This window comes from Mesocricetus auratus, unplaced genomic scaffold, assembly GCF_017639785.1.
Source record: "Mesocricetus auratus isolate SY011 unplaced genomic scaffold, BCM_Maur_2.0 Super-Scaffold_100009, whole genome shotgun sequence".
NCBI classification, from domain to species: domain Eukaryota; kingdom Metazoa; phylum Chordata; class Mammalia; order Rodentia; family Cricetidae; genus Mesocricetus; species Mesocricetus auratus.
In genome coordinates, this window is record NW_024429193.1 from 67,338,489 (window position 1) to 67,355,408 (window position 16,920).

Here is a 16,920-nt window from a genome sequence, read left to right on the forward strand (position 1 = left end):
TATGTAGCCCTGGCTGGACCAGAACTCATTAGGAAGACCAGACTGGCTTTGAGCTAACAAAGATCTGACTGTTTCTGCCTTCCAAGTGCTGGGATTAAAGGCCGTGCACCAGGACAAATCTTTTTTTCTTTTGCTGAAAGGACTCACCATATAATGCAGGGTGGCTTCAGTCTCCTGATTCTGCCCTTTCAGCTTCTTTCTAGGTGCTGGGATCATAGATTTGCATCACCACACCCACCAAAATGTCTTTGCTACTATTTCCACGCACAGCGCACAGTGTGCATGCAAGTGTGTATGTGTGCGTGTGCGTGTGTGTGTAGACAACCTGCAGGAGTTGGTTCTCTTCTTCCACCATGTGTCACCTGGGGATTAAACTCAGGCTGTCACGTTTAGCAAGTTCCTTTACCTGTTGAGCTATCTCATCTTTTGTGTTTGTGTTTTTTAGACAGGGTTTCTCTGTGTAACCTTGACTCTCCTGGAACTCACTCTATAGGTCAGTCTGGCCTTGAACTCACAGAGATCCCCTGCCTCTGCCTCCTGAGTGCTGGGATTAAAGGCGTGTGCCACCACTCCCTCCTGGCTCACCTCACCTTTATAGTTACCGTCTACAGGGAAGGAACATAGAGAAAGACCTATAGCCTGCAGAGTCCTGCCTAGCCTTAATGTGTATAGTGCTTTACAAAGAGAATTTACATAGGCCATGTAATTCTCCTACCAACACTATAGGTGGGAATTACTATTCCCACCTCACAGGCGAGAAACAAATTGGAGTTCGCAGAGGGAAAGGACACGTATCATGAGTACAGTTGAGTCTTGGGCCTAAGGCTTCAGGCTGAAGTATCCCCCTGGAAATGAGCAGGTTCTTGATTCACTCTGAAATCCTGGTGGGAAGATGCCTGGCTAACATGAGCCCCATCCATACTACACAGGAGCCCCGCTGTAGGACAGCACTGATGCTCCTCAGCCCAGGATCCATAGGGAGGTGAAGGCAGAGACCAAGCAACCTGGTTCAAAGGCACAGAGCCCCAAGGAAGTGAAGTGTCCTCTTAGAGCAGACAGATAATCATCTTGGCACCCCACTTTACCGAAGGCAGACCGATGTGGGCTACTGCAGACAGCCAAAAGTTGATGTTGTCTGTGTGACGGAAATGCAAGCCGGTTGCCTGGAAGGGGGAAAGAGAGAATGTTTCTACAGTTCTCAGGGCCCCCTACAGGTGGAGCCCAGATATCTGCTTAAAGATTCACGGGGGAAGGGTAGGTGGAGCCAAAGCACCCGGCCCCATGGAGCAGAAAAGCAGCTGAACCACCAGGAATGGTTGAGGCAGAGAGATAATGGGAAGCCGGCACAGGGGAGGGCAGTGCAGAAGGCTTCCAAGCTGGCATAGGACAGGAGGCTGCCTAGAGGACAAGAAAGGGACACATGCCCAGAAAGGCCCTTTAGGGTGGCAAAGCCCACAGGTGTGTGCACTGTGACTAGAAAACTCCCCAGGCCATTTGTACCTCAGGGCATCTTAAGGCTGTTAGCAGGGCACCCACGTGGCAGAGACAGTGGTGAATGTGCTTCCCCAGTATAATTATTTGTTCTTCTTTGCAGCCTCAAAAGTGACTGTGTATGGACTCCTAAGTTACATGGCCACGATACCCTTATAGCTGTGAGAAGGAGCTTCTTGGGAGGGAGAGATGGCAGGGGACTAACAACACTGTGCCCACCTGGTACCGCAGCTGTTCCAAGTCATAGATCCTCTTTAGGGGGACCACAGAAGGTGCAAAACAGTGACCCAGCTTGGCCAGCAGCACTCCATTCCGGAGGCTCTCCTCCAGCTCCACTGGGGAAGGAAGCTCCTCCTTCAAGCACACCTCCATCCACCTGTGACAGGAGAGTAGCTCTTAGCCGCTAGCAGGCCACACAGGTATTTGTAGGACTTGCCTATCCCTCAAGTGACCTGACACACTTTCCCTACCCAAAACCCCTCTCTTCCTATTGCCTCATCATTTCCCACTTTCCCCAACCTGTTACAGATGCTTAAACATAATATGCCAGCCCTCTGCCTTACTAATCCTGGGAAGTCTCCCCGAGTGGCTTCCATACCTGCCTATCTTCAAGGAGGTGTAGCCAGACTCTTACCCTGTTATGTAAGGTAACCCCTTATTCTAGCTACATACCGGACTCAACCCAAATGTAATCTGCCTCTTCTCTCATTCAGCATGGTTCTGGAAACTTAGGTACAGAAAGCTCATGTCTGTTGGAATGATCTCCACAGTTTACAATTCAGTTCTGGGGATAATGAGGGTATTAGAGGCCCTGTGAGTTGATGGAAAAGAACAGCACAAGGGACAGGAAGGCCAGACCTCTTAGAGTCGGAGTCCCCCTTTCCATACCATCTCCCCCACTTTGCCTCTGAAGCTCAATTGCACTCTGCAAAATGAGGCCAACATCACAGGTACTGCTGGCTTCAGTGGGCAGCTGCCAGAGTCAGTGATCTGGTGATTCTGAGCACAATTTGAATATGAATATAAATGCATTTTACTGCTGGTGGCTGTAACATAATGACTCCTTGGGTGAGACTCTCCAGATACTGGGATCTACGGATATGTTTCCAAAGAAAGCCAAGCACACCTTGCTTCACACTGTTCCAGCTGGATACCTGGTGGATTGACTGACTGATTGACTGGTTGGTTTTTCAAGACTCGGTTTCTCTATACAACCCTAGCTGTTCTAGAAGTCACTCTGTAGACCAGACTGGCCTTGAACTCACAGAGATCCGCCTGCCTCTGCCTCCCGAGTGCTGGGATTAAAGGTGTGCATCACCACACCCGACTGACACTGTTTCTTGTTTGTTTTTGGTTTGGGTGTGTGTGTGTTTTGTTTTGTTTTTCTTCCGAGACAGGGTTTCTCTGTGGCTTTGGAGGCTGTCCTGGAACTGGCTCTTGTAGACCAGGCTGGTCTAGAACTCACAGAGAGCCACCTGCCTCTGCCTCCCAAGTGCTGGGATTAAAGGCGTGCGCCACCAACGCCCGGCGACACCTAACTTCTTTTTTTTTTTTTTTTTTGGTTTTTACAAGACAGGGTTTTTCTGTATTGTTTTGGAGGCTGTCGGTCCAGCCCGGCCTCGAACTCACAGAGATCCGCCTGCCTCTGCCTCCCGAGTGCTGGGATTAAAGGCGTGTGCCACCACCGCCCAGCCGACACCTAACTTCTTATCAGCTCTATTCTACCTTTTTTGGGAAAAACATTATTTTAGGCTATTGGCTAAAAAGAAAAGAAGGATGGTCAGTGGTTGAGAACACTGGCTATTCTTCCAGAGGACATATGGTGGCTCACAACCATCTGTAACTCTAAATTCCAGGGCATCTGATTCCCTCTTCTGGCCTCCAAGGGCACCAGACATGCACATGGCACACAGACATACATGCAAACAAACACCATACACATTCATTTAAGTTAAATTTAAAAACTTTTTAAATGGGTGGTGATAGCGCATGCCTTTAATCCCAGCACTTGGGAGACAGGAGCAAGAGGATCTCTGAGTTCAAGGCCAGCCTGATCTACAAAGCAACTTCCAAGACAGCCAAGACTCTTACACAGAGAAACCCTGTCTCAAAAAAGCAAAACAAAACAAAGTTAGTAATAATAATAAATAAATAAAAATAAGTTTAAAAAATGTAAAGGGAAGAAAAAGGGAGATGACTTAGCAGATCAGAGTGTTTACCAAACAGGCGTGGGGCCTGAGCTCAAATCCCTGCACCCACATAAAACTCCAGGCATGGCCACAAGCACCTGTAACCCTAGCAGGAAGATGGCTAGGAATGCTGGCCATTAGTCTAGCTCCAGGGTTAGTGAGAGACCTTGTCTCAAGGAAATAGAGAGTAACACACCAGGACATTTGGTATCTCTTCTGATATCCATATAAACAGAAACACACACACACTGTATTTGTCATGTCCCTCTTGGGTAAACTGAATCATAAAGTAACCAGATAGCCCTCAGATGATGAAAGAAGTCTTTTTGTTCTTTGTATGGTTTATAAGTGTGCACAGGGATGTACAATGCACATCTCACACATACACAGAGGCCAAGAGTACACTGGTGTCATCCTTTATTGTTCTCTGCTCAACTGCCTGGAGACTGGGTCTCTCACTGTCACTGACCCTGGAGACTGAGTCTTTCACTGACCCTGGAGACTGGGTCTCTCACTGAATTCAAACCTGACTGTTTTGACTAAGCTGCCAGGCCAGGGAGCTCCTGAGATCCACCCACCTCCAATTCCTCATTTCTAAAGCTAAGGCACGCATAGCTATGCCTGATTTTTTACATGAATTCTGGATCCTCATTCTTGCACAGCTGAGCCATCTCCCCAGCCTGGAAGTCCTTTCTTAAGAAAGAATTCCAGTTAATTAATGAAGACTTGATAGCACTGGAAAATAGTCATTTTGTTTTGCATAAAGCTCTAGGTTCTATCTCTAGCACTGGGGGAAACAAAACAAACAAACAAACAAAAAAAAAAAAACAGTCATCTTGCATCCCCAATAGTGGATTCCGATGAGGGCCAGCAGCAAGTCGGGTGGCGAAAGCTGATGGGGACTCAGAGGTCACCAACACACGAGCATCAGACTTAGCGTTGCTAGAGGCAGCACAAGGCAGCCAAGGAGTGTCCCTCCTGTGAGCTGCAATGTAAAGCACATGCCACCACCATTTTCCATTAACCCTAATCAGCCTTTAAGAGCCAATAGCCATTTATAGGAAATAAGGGGCTTGGAGGCACGGGTTGAATGACACAGGAAGCAAATGAAGCCAGAAAATCAGGAAAAGTGGTCTGGTTTCTTAAAAAAGTCAGGGACATAAAAAATGAAAGAGGGAGAGGTCTAAAAGGTGAGGGTCACGCAGACTTTTAGGCTTCAGACAGGGCTCCTCTCTCTGTGCAGCCCTGGCTGCCCTGGAACCCACTGTGCCTCGAACTCAGAGATCCACTGCCCCTGCCTCCCGTGTGCTGGGATTAAAGGTGCGTACCACCACTGCCTGGCCAGATTCTTCGTTTTAATTAAACAGATTTACTTCTTTTTCATTTTCACTGTACATGGTACTCTGTTATATAAAAGACAATTTTTTTTCTTTTTAGACAATGAATGAAACTGGAAAATGGCCTGATTCCTGATTTCGCAGGGATTTACAGGTAAGTTAGTTGGGCATTATGACAGTATGGTAGGTAGAGGTACCCAAAGACTGTAGAGTTATATATATTGAAGAGTATGGGGGAAAGAATGTAATAGTTGTGATTGGCCTGAAAAACCAGAAAATGCTATTCTTCATTTCTGTCTTGTTTTAAGACAGGGTTTCATGAAGTCCAGACTGGCCTCAGACTTGCTATGTAGTAGAGGCTGATTCTGAACTGTGTGTGTGTGTGTGTGTGTGTGTGTGTGTGTGTGTGTGTGTGTGGCCGGAGGGGAGGCACCTGTACATGTGTACATATGTATGCAGAGGCCAGAGGTTGATATAAAGCATTGTCCTTGGTTACTTCCCATCCTGCTGAACCTAGAGCTCACTCACTGGCTAGGCTGGTCAGCCAATGAGCTCGACGGGTCTGCCTGCCTCTGGCTCCCCAGCACCGGGATTACAGGTACATGCTGCCATAGCTGACTGTGTGCTGTGGGGCTGAAGTCAGGACTTCATGCTCGCACCAACTGAGCCATCTCCCTTGCTGCTGGCCTGGAAGTTTTTACTCTTTCCTCCTAAGCACTGAGGTTACAGGGATGCACCATCATGCCTGGCATGGTAAAATTATTTTTACTTGCCCTTCCCCACAGCACAGCCCCTTGTCTGTTAGCATTTGCTTTGGTGACAGACAGGTGCCTGGAACAGGAAAGACGGAACAAAAGGAATCCGTCTTCCTGGGCCCCGCTTACCGCTTGGCTTCCTCCAGCCGGCACAGGTACTGATAGGCAACATTCTGTCGCCTCTGCTCATCCATCTCCTCAGCTGTGAGGCGTTCATCTGAAGTGTGAGGGGACACGGTCAAGGAATGCAGCCTTAGAGAGATGCCCTGGCACCCACACTGGGCTGCTCGCAACGACCTGTAACCAGCCAGCTTCAGGGAACCAATACCCTCTTCTGCCTTTGGGGGCACCCATACACACAAGTCGAATATACACACAGACACGTGCCCATAAATAAAAATAAACTAAAGCTTAAAAGACAACAACAACAAGACAGGGACCTCAGCTCTGACGCTGCTTTTGAACACATTCCCTGGGCAGCCCCTTCCGAGCACAGACATTTCCCAGTTCTTCTCCCCGGGTGTACCCATCAGAGGGAGCGTCCTCCTCTGCCAGAGACATCTTCCTTCCTCTGCAGCCATCTCCTCTTTCTCCTCTTTCCCAAGTCTGCCTCAAACACGCCCTTCAGTGCCACCGGCAGGGCTACCCAGAGCCTTTCTCAGCTGGGAGCTTAACTTCCAGTCTTACCCTTCCCTACATGCTAACTTCTCAAAGATGTCTCCCTTGGAAGCACGGCTGACAGCCAAAGATTAAGCGCAGCCAATTCATTCACTCTGTACCTTTCTGTCCCGCCCTGGGCTAGTGAATCTCTACTCTTAAAAAAATACGAGCTCAGCGAACATGAAAGGAACGACAGCTTTGGTGGATTTGTCTTTGACGGGGCACCAGTTATTTTTACTCTTTATCCTATTTCCTCATCTTGGATACCCTGCTGTATGGTTTCAGGAAGGGCCGGGCTTATTTGAAGTGGCAGTTATAAAAGTTCAAACCCACAGACACACACTTCCAAATACAGATTTGAAAGTACTGGCCAACGGCGAAAGACTCAGAAGTTCCTCTGAGAGAGTTTGCAAGGAACAAGAGTTGGCTGTTCAAGAATGGAAAATAAACCCGTAAGTGAGTGACATCACCTCAGAGCTATGAATTGGGGACTCAGCGAGATGAAATGGGCGGGGCACGAGAACGAGCGAGCGCGCGCGCACAAAGTGTCTCAAAAAAGCTACACAACCCCAAAGCAACCACCACAAAATGGTTTTTCTGGAATGCGCATTCCCTCATGAGGTGGGTGGACACCGATTTTGCTGCTTGTGTCCTAGTGGTGAAGGGTTGTAGAGAAAGCAAGGTTTGTTTTTCGTTCCGCCGATCCTTTCAGCCCTTCCCAGAAACCTGGGTTTCTCTCTAAGGAAACAGTGTTTCTGGTGGCCCGGGGCATCCTCTAAGTACTTTGTAGCTGAGAATGATCTTGAACTCTTGACCTCCGGCCTCATCTTCCCAACAGCAGGAATTACCGTAGTGCGCCCCCAAGCCCGCCCTCCAGGTCCTGCATTTTAAACAAGCGCCAGGTGATTAAGGACCAAGCAGTTTGAGACGCACTGCGGAATCCCGTCGCATGGCACCCTTCGGTATAGGAACCGTAGAACTTTAAGAGGCCACCTAGACGGTCGACACTCCCGGACCCTTCTGCAGCGCGGCTACCCTGCGCACACCGGCCCACTGCCCACCGCGCTCCCGGCAGCCCCTCCCGCGAAGGCCAAGCCCCACCAGCAAGCAGCACCCCACTCCACGCTCCTCAGGGCCCTCCGGCACTCACAGGCTGAGCGAGCCCGGCTTTCCGCACACGGCTCCATGTTCCGTCTCCTGCCAGTTTTGAATCTCCCGCCGCTGGGACACCACCCCTCACCGCGGTCACACCGGGATGGGACACTTCCGGTCGTGCCGCAGGGAATCCTGGGTTTCGTAGTTTCTCCCAGGTAGGGATCCAGGGATAGCTGCTCAGCTGGCGTTTCCAAATAGTCCCTGCCGCTGCCCTTCCTTTCATTAACCTGTCCCATTTCCTATAAAATTCCTGGGTTTCCCTGTACGCTACTTGGTTTATACACTGAACTAGGTGGCAAATACAGGGGTAGACATGCTCTCTAGAGAGTGGGGTTATAACGAGTGGTAGACACAAAAGTCAAAACGCTTGGAGGTCAGCGCTGCACTGAGGGAAAGAATCACTGCGTGGAGAGCAGAGACTTTCCTAATGGAGGCTTCAGCTGGTCATCAAGCAATATAGAAAAACAGATCTAATTAAAACGGCATGGGTAGCCGGGCGTTGGTGGCGCACACCTTTAATCCCAGCCTCCCAAGTGCTGGGATTAAAGGCATGCGCCACCAACGCCAAGCTTTTTGTTTTGTTTTGTTTGTTTGTTTTGATTAATAAACGATTTTTTTTTGGTTTTTACAAGACAGGGTTTCTCTGTATTGTTTTGGAGGCTTTCAGTCCAGCCTGGCCTCGAACTCACAGAGATCCTCCTGCCTCTGCCTCCCGAGTGCTGGGATTAAAGGCGTGTGCCACCAATGCCCGGCAATAAACGATTTTTAAAAAGACTTTCTATACAACTAGCAATTGATGTGAGGACTACCTATAGAGATAATGGTTTTTTGTTTTTTTGTTTTTTTTTTTTTTTTTGGTTTTTCGAGACAGGGTTTCCCTGTGGCTTTGGAGGCTGTCCTGGAACTCGCTTGGTAGACCAGGCTGGTCTCGAACTCACAGTGATCCGCCTGCCTCTGCCTCCCGAGTGCTGGGATTAAAGGCGTGAGCCACCAACGCCCGGCTGATAATGTTATTTTTATACAGAAGTATTTCCAGTAAGAATGGTACAACATTAAGAATGAACATGATCACAACACACTGTATACATATATGAAATTTCCAAAAGGACAAAAAGAAAGAAAAACATGATAAAATGACAGTGAACTCAATTAAGACCTAAGCTTATGTGGGTCTTCCAGTCTGGCCGTTTTCCAGATATGAGCCTGCAATGTGGAATGAAAGCCTAAGGGCTCCCCAAATCCCTTAGGGACCTCATCCTGCGGTGCCTTTGGTAACTGCTGCATTTTAAGGGGCCATCTAACTCATCTACATTCTCGTCACCCTGCAGCCCCAGAACCTGGGAATAAAGGAGAGTGCCTTTGAAGCACGTTTACCAGCTTGTAGGCGCCCACAGAGCAGTGCTTTGGGCAGTGCCTCCTACAAAGGCCAAGCCCCTTTTCTGGGAATCTCACATATAAGAATATAAACATTGTTTACAGTAAAAACAGTTCAGCTGTCTTGTGCAATCTTCATGTCTGCCTAAGGTTTTCCCTTCTCTGTGTGACCTTGTCCTGTGCGCCTTGACAGCCAACCTATGATCCCATTTAAGTTCCTTGGCAACCTTCTCAGACGTAACTGCAGAAGCCATCGAAATCTGATACATGTTATTACAAAGGCACAAAAAGCATGACTCACGCAGAAGCCCACACCCATGCTTGGGTGTGTACTCTCTTTTTATCCCTAATAACAGATGTTCCTAAAAATCTGTTCAAAGCTCTTATTAATAAAACTTCAATTCTGCTTCATTCTGACTTGTCTTGTAATTCTTTTCTGCAGCAAAATCAGAAACCTGGCTTCACCTGGTGGAGGTGTCTGCGTGGAGCTGTGCCTCTGGCTCCTGATAATCCAAGTTGGAAATGGAAGAATTTACCAGATTAAAGGTGAGGGGCATTCCACACAGTGGAAGCGGCATGTGTAAGAATATTAGGGACTGGACCGACAGCCTCCAAAACAATACAGAGAAACCCTGTCTCGTAAAACAAACAACAACAACAACAAAAGAATATTAGGGACATTAAAATTGTCTTAGTGACGTGGGGAAAAGGCCAGCTAGGGAGAGGGACACGTCCTACACATCTTAGGCAGCTTGCCAAGGGACTGAGACAAGAGCTGGTGAGCAACTACTAACCCTAGATGCAGGTCAGAGCAGCTTGGTGCTCTAGAAAAGATGACACAGGCCCAGCGTTGGTGGCGCACACCTTTAGTCCCAGCACTCGGGAGGCAGAGGCAGGTGGATCTCTGTGAGTTCGAGACCAGCCTGGTCTACAGAGCGAATTCCAGGACAGCTTCCAAAACAATACAGAGAGACCCTGTCTTGGGGGAAAAAAAAAAGATGACAGCAGGGGCTTAGAGAGAGCAAGCCTGAGTACAGACAAATTGGGAAGCTACTTCCTTCAAACTCTTCCATACACCCCCCCACTCTCAAATTTGTGGCCTCTGATTCTTTAATGCCGGCACTTAGAGCTATAAATCCCCCCTCCCTTGTAAGGCTACTTTCATTGTGTTCCATGGGTTTCATTGGTTGTGTTTTCATTTTCTTCTGGAAAATTTTTTTTACATATTTTTATTTAATTTTTTAAAAATTTAAATTAGAAACAAGCTTGCCTCACATGTCAATCCCAGCTCCCTCTTCCTCCCCTTCCCCTCAACCCCCCACCCAATCCCAACTCCACTCTCCAGGGAGGGTGAGAACTTCATGGGGGGGTCTCCAAAGTCTGTCATATCATCCCAGGGCAGGGACTAGGCCCTCCCCCATGTGTCCAGGCTGAGAGAGCATCCCTCCATGTGGAATGGGCTCCCAAAGTACATTTGGATGCCAGGGATAAATACTGATCTATTGCCTGAGACCCCAAAGAATGCCCAGGCCTCTTCACTGACATCCATGTTCAGGGGGTCTGGATCAGTCCCATGCTGACCTCTCAGCTATCAGTCTGGGGCCGATGAGCTCTCCCTTGTTCAGGTCAGCAGTTTCTGTGGGTTTCACCAGCCCAATCTTGACCCCTTTGCTCATCACTCCTCCCTCTCTGCAACTGGTTTCTAAGAGTTCAGTTCAGTATTTAGCTGTGGGTGTCCTGGAAATTTTATTTATTTATTTCTTGTTTTCTTTTTTGACCCACTGATCATTCAGTAATAAGCTATTTAGTCTCTATGAGTTTGCATACTGACTAGAGAGGTTTTTTTTTTTTGCTGTCAATTTCAACTTTTATCACATTGTGTTCACATAGGATACAAGGATTTATTTCAATCTTCTTGAATTTGTAAAGATTTGTTCTGTGTCTCAGATGTGGTCTACTTTTGAAAAGCTTCCAGAATGTTCATTCTTTGATATGTGGGTAAAATATTCTGTAGATATTTGTTAAGTCCATTTGGTGTATGATATCAATTAATTGAGATGTTTCTGTTTATTTATTTTATTTTATTTTTGGGTTTTTTTTTCCGAGATAGGGTTTCTCTGTGTAGCCCTCGCTGACCTGGAACTTGCTGGATCTGTAGACCAGCCTGGCCTTGAACTCAAGTGAGATTCACCTGCCTCTGCCTCCCGAGTGCTGGGATTAAATGCATGTGTCACCAGTTATTCTGTTTATTTTCTGTCCAGACGACCTCTCTATTGGAGAAAGTGGGGTACTGAAATCACCAACTATTAATGGACTGAAATTAATTTGTGCCTTTAAGTACATTAGTAGTTTTTTTTATGAAATCGTGCACCCTGGAGTTTGATGCTTATATGTTTAGGATAGTAATGTCTTCTTGGTTAACCATTTCTTTGCTTAGAATGAAATGTCCCTCTTTATCTCTTTTGATTTATTCTAGTGTGAAGCCTGTGTGTCAGAGACTGGGATGGTGATACCTGCTTGCTTCTGGCTCCATTCTATTAGAGCAGCTCTGTCCATCCTGAGCTCTGTCCATCCTGAGTTCTGTCTATCCTTGGCTCTGTCTATCCTGAGCTCTTCCATCCTTAGCTCTGTCCATCCTGAGCTCTGTCCATCCTTGGCTCTGTCCATCCTTTTACTCCAAGGTGGCGCCTATCTTTAAGACTGTTTCTTGGAGGTAACAGGTAGACGGATTTTGTTTCTTGGTTAATTCAGTCAGTCTGTGTCTTTTGATTGGAGAATTGAGGCCACTGGTATTTAAAGTTACGATCGGAACGGAGATGTTAGTTGTGGTCATCATGTTTATATTCTCGGTAGTATTCTGTGTTTTAATAATTACAGAGCAAGCTGCAAGGATGTGGTGGGTAGACAGAGAAGGAACTGGACAATGATTTGGAAATGATCTCGGTTACTGGGAGCTCCAGGACCTGGGCTGAGAGCACTTTCAGCCCCTGCCCCTCCCCAGATGATCCTCCTGAAGGCCTGCTGAATGTAGGGCCACTTGGTGGCCTCATAGGCCTGGAGAGGCTCTGCTAGCACCCCTGAAAGCCCAGGCCAGACCAGAAGCTTCAGCCTGCCTGGGGCACAACATGGCACTGTGTGCCAGGCTTGCACCGAAGACTGTGTTGCAACTGTGGTCAGCACATCTACTTCCTGAGTTCCTTTCTTTCTTTCTTTCTTTCTTTCTTTCTTTCTTTTTTTTTTTTTTTTTTTTTTTTTTGGTTTTACGAGACAGGGTTTCTCTGTATTGTTTTGGAGGCTGTCGGACCAGCCCAGCCTCGAACTCACAGAGATCCACCTGCCTCTGGTGCACCACCACCACCCAGCCTGAGTTCCTTTCTATTCAAAAGGGCTTTTCCTTTTATCTCTTTTGATTTAAGAGAGGACACCTACTTTCAGATGCAGCCTTCGATGGTGGGTTGGTAAGTTAGTAAATCCTGGCTATTGTGGGGCCTCCTGTCTTCTCATTAAACAAAACTTGGAGGTTACAGAGTCCAGGGACAAGGAGGCTCTTCTACTCTTCAGGCTTCCTACGACCATCACCTTCCATCCTGTAACCAACTGTAAAGATGTCATTCAATGCACACTTATGTGTGCTTGTGAGTGTGCATGCATGCATGCATGCGTGTGAGTGCACACATGCATATGCATGTGAGTGTGCATGTGTGTATGCATGCATGTATGCAAGGGAGTGCGTATACACATGAGAAGGTCCACTTCTGGGACAGTCCATGCCTCATTAAAGCTTGCAGTCACCTCTTCTTTGAAAGGGGGAGACTGAGCAGGGCATGGTGACACATATCTGTAATCCCAGTACTCAGGAGGCTGAGGAAAGAGGATCATAAGAACCTACCCTAAAATTAAAAATAAATACAAATTAAATTAAAAAGAAGAGATGGGAAGGGATAGATAATATTCGTGAATATAATTGATTGATAGTCCCATGATGTTTTGATTTTTTATTTGAAGGAAGAGAGTGTGTCTACAGATGTGGGGCAGCAGTTGGGCAGGAAGGGAATAGGCGTTAGGAAGCTGTGCCTGGCCACCTTCAAGATTCTGCACAGCTGTCACTCAAAGGATCACCTGGGAGTAGGGGGTGGTGCCCAGGTATCTGGTAACACAGCTCTGAGTTAAAAGCTACTAAGAAGTAACCCAAGCCAGGGGAACCATTCCAGAAAGCCATCCATGGAGGAAATAGCACCGAGGTAAGAGATCCTGTGATGGGGTCCCCAGGATTGTATGGGGACAACTAGAATGCTTCTAGATTGGGGACCTTGCCAAGTCAGGCTTTCATGTGTTTTTAGAAACAACACTCCCTCATTTTTCCCTTTACTCTTCTTCCCTCCCTCCCTCCCTCTTTCTGTGCATCCATTCATCCCTTTCTCCATCACTGAGCTAAATCCCCAGCCCCAGAGACAATTTCTCTGAAAAGGGCATCCCTTCTGCCTTCTTTCTGAAAAGAAGAGAAGAAAAAGAAAGGAGGATTCTCAGGGGCTGGCGAGATGGCTCAGTGGTTAAGAAAGGAGGCTTCTCTGAGGCCATGCTGATGGGACCAATGTGTCTGGACTTAAGGGGCTCTGAGGACCAGAGCAGGAACCAACTAACTGACAAAAGTAGAGGAGATGGTAGGAAGGGTATAGCAAAGGCAGGCACATCCTGGACGTGGGCTTCTTGTTAATTCAGCATCCTTTTCGTCTTTGGTTGCCCGGGGCTAGCACAGCTTCTGGCACACTGGGGGGAGCTAACACAGCTACTAGCACACAGTGGGGGCTAGCGTAGCTTCTGGCACACAGTGGGGGACTAGCATAGCTTCTGGCACACAGTGGGGGGCTAGCATAGCTTCTGACACACAGTGGGGGGCTAGCATAGCTTCTGACACACAGTGGGGGCTAGCGTAGCTTCTGACACACAGTGGGGGGCTAGCACAGCTTCTGACACACAGTGGGGACTAGCATAGTTTCTGGCACACAGTGGGGGGCTAGCATAGCTTCTGACACACAGTGGGGGCTAGCACAGCTTCTGACACACAGTGGGGGGCTAACACAGCTACTAGCACACAGTGGGGGGCTAGCACAGCTTCTGGCACACAGTGGGGGGCTAGCACAGCTTCTGACACACAGTGGGGGGCTAGCACAGCTACTAGCACACAGTGGGGGGCTAGCATAGCTTCTGACACACAGTGGGGGGCTAGCACAGCTACTAGCACACAGTGGGGGCTAGCACAGCTTCTGGCACACAGTGGGGGACTAGCATAGCTTCTGGCACACAGTGGGGGGCTAGCATAGCTTCTGACACACAGTGGGGGCTAGCACAGCTTCTGGCACACAGTGGGGGCTAGCACAGCTTCTGACACACAGTGGGGGCTAACACAGCTACTAGCACACAGTGGGGGGCTAGCATAGCTTCTGACACACAGTGGGGGGCTAGCACAGCTACTAGCACACAGTGGGGGGCTAGCATAGCTTCTGGCACACAGTGGGGGGCTAGCACAGCTTCTGGCACACAGTGGGGAGCTAACACAGCTACTAGCACACAGTGGGGGGCTAGCATAGCTTCTGGCACACAGTGGGGGCTAGCATAGCTTCTGGCACACAGTGGGGGGCTAGCATAGCTTCTGACACACAGTGGGGGGCTAGCACAGCTACTAGCACACAGTGGGGGGCTAGCATAGCTTCTGACACACAGTGGGGGCTAGCATAGCTTCTGACACACAGTGGGGGCTAGCACAGCTTCTGACACACAGTGGGGGGAGCTAACACAGCTACTAGCACACAGTGGGGGGCTAGCACAGCTGCTAGCACACAGTGGGGGGCTAGCGTAGCTTCTGGCACACAGTGGGGGCTAGCACAGCTTCTGACACACAGTGGGGAGCTAACACAGCTACTAGCACACAGTGGGGGGCTAGCATAGCTTCTGACACACAGTGGGGGCTAGCACAGCTTCTGACACACAGTGGGGGCTAGCGTAGCTTCTGACACACAGTGGGGGCTAGCGTAGCTTCTGACACACAGTGGGGGCTAGCGTAGCTTCTGACACACAGTGGGGGCTAGCATAGCTTCTGGCACACAGTGGGGGCTAGCATAGCTTCTGACACACAGTGGGGGCTAGCACAGCTGCTAGCACACAGTGGGGGCTAGCGTAGCTTCTGGCACACAGTGGGGCTGCTTGTGCTGCGTTCCATTGGTTTGTGATGCAGCAGCACACCCGAGAGAGCAGTTGTATGCACAAGTGCAGGGTGAAAGAGGCAGGAGGGAGCCCTGTGTGTGCTGTGGGTTTTGGTTGGTTGGGTTTTGTCTTTTGAAAGTGTCTTTATTTTTTTTTTATTTTTATTTTTTGGTTTTTGGTTTTTCGAGACAGGGTTTCTCTGTGGCTTTTGGAGGCTGTCCTGGAACTCGCTTGGTAGTCCAGGCTGGTCTCGAACTCACAGAGATCCGCCTGCCTCTGCCTCCGGAGTGCTGGGATTAAAGGCGTGTGCCACCAACGCCCGGCGAAAGTGTCTTTATATGTAGATATGTAGCCCTGGCTGTCCTGGAACACTATGCAAACCAGACTGGCCTCAAACTCACACAGATCTGCCTGTCTTTATCTCCTGAGTGCTGGGATTAAAGATGTGCACTGCCATGACAGCAATTAGTTTGTTTGTTTTGCTTTAATGGAATACAGGGCATCAAACCCTGAGCCTCAATACTACTAGACAAGGAGGCTGAAAAGACCTGAGTTCAGTTCCCAGCACCCACATCAGTTCCCACACCAGCACCCACATCAGGCAGCTCATAACCACCTGAAACTTTAGCTCCGAGGCAACCAAAGCCTCTGGTGTACCTACTCACATGCACACACACACATATTCAAAGTGACAAACATAATTCTCTAGACATTGACCAAAGCAGAGGAAAATCCCCTAGGAATGTTGGATGATGACTGCACAGCTGAATTCATGTGATGTCATTGAATTGACCCCTTGAAGATGCTTTTAAATTATATATGTATGTATATATTTTGAGATAGGGTTTTTCTGTGTAGCCCTGGCTATTCTGGAAGACCAGGCTGGCCTCAATCTCAAGAGATCTGCCTGCCTCTGCCTCCTGAGTGCTAGGATTAAAGGTGTGCGTCACAATACCCGGCTTAAGATGCTTGTTTGTGTGTGTGTGTGTGTGTGTGTGAGAGAGAGAGAGAGAGAGAGAGAGAGAGAGAGAGAGAGAGAGAGAGAGAGAGAGAGAGAGAGGAGGGAGAGGGAGAGGGAGAGGAAGAGAGAGAGAAAGAGAGAGGGAGAGCCTGTAGAAGGGGGAGTCACTTTAAAAGTTCAGTAAGCTCTTAAAGACAGGTGTGTGTGTGTGTGTGTGTGTGTGTATGTGTGTGTGTGTGAAGCTTTGCATTCCCTGGAGCTGGAGTTACAATGGAGTTACAAGCAGTTGTTAGTCACCATGCGGGTGCTGAGAACCAAATCTGAGCCCTACAAGAGCAGCCAGTGCTCTTCACTGCTGGGCCATTTCTCCAGCCCCAATCCTTTAGTAAGCATCCACTGAAATCTAATTGCCTTCCCTAGTTCCCAAGAAGTCAGCCTTGCTAACTGTGTGATGAATGAGGCCAGTGGTGCAGCTCGGTGGAGAGTGTATATTTTCAATGCCGGGTTCAATCATAATCCTGGGGGTAGGGGAAGACTTCGGGAGAAAAATCCTAGGAAATTACAGAGGTTTGCAGGGACTTTTGTTTGCTGTTTGGTTTTTGTAGCATGGGGGACTGATTCATGGAAGGGGGCTTTCAGGAAGCAGCCATTACTTGATCTGAGTGCTGACAAGAACCCTGGAAGAGTTCTTAAAAAGTGGGAATCAAAATGCTGCCCAGTGGAACACAGGAAGCAAGGTAATCCTCGGTCCCCTGAGGCCAGCAGGATCCCACTGGAGGGGCAGAGCAAAGGCTGAC

The 16,920-nt window shown here is 48.5% G+C and overlaps 1 protein-coding gene across 3 annotated transcripts in view; it reads right to left on the reverse strand.

Annotated features, from left to right (window-relative positions):
- Window positions 1-7,670, reverse strand: part of Iqgap3 (IQ motif containing GTPase activating protein 3) — a 41,150-nt gene extending 33,480 nt beyond the window's left edge. For all 3 annotated transcript variants that reach the window (XM_005080111.3, XM_021233074.1, XM_040752506.1), the window contains exons 1-4: window positions 7,583-7,670; window positions 5,902-5,989; window positions 1,711-1,867; window positions 1,086-1,163 (exon numbers count right to left, since the gene is read on the reverse strand). In XM_005080111.3, the coding sequence (XP_005080168.1) occupies window positions 1,086-1,163; window positions 1,711-1,867; window positions 5,902-5,989; window positions 7,583-7,619 (360 nt within the window). In that variant the 5' untranslated portion in view covers window positions 7,620-7,670. The remainder of the gene's footprint in view (window positions 1-1,085; window positions 1,164-1,710; window positions 1,868-5,901; window positions 5,990-7,582) is intronic.
- Window positions 7,671-16,920: the final 9,250 nt, after the last annotated feature.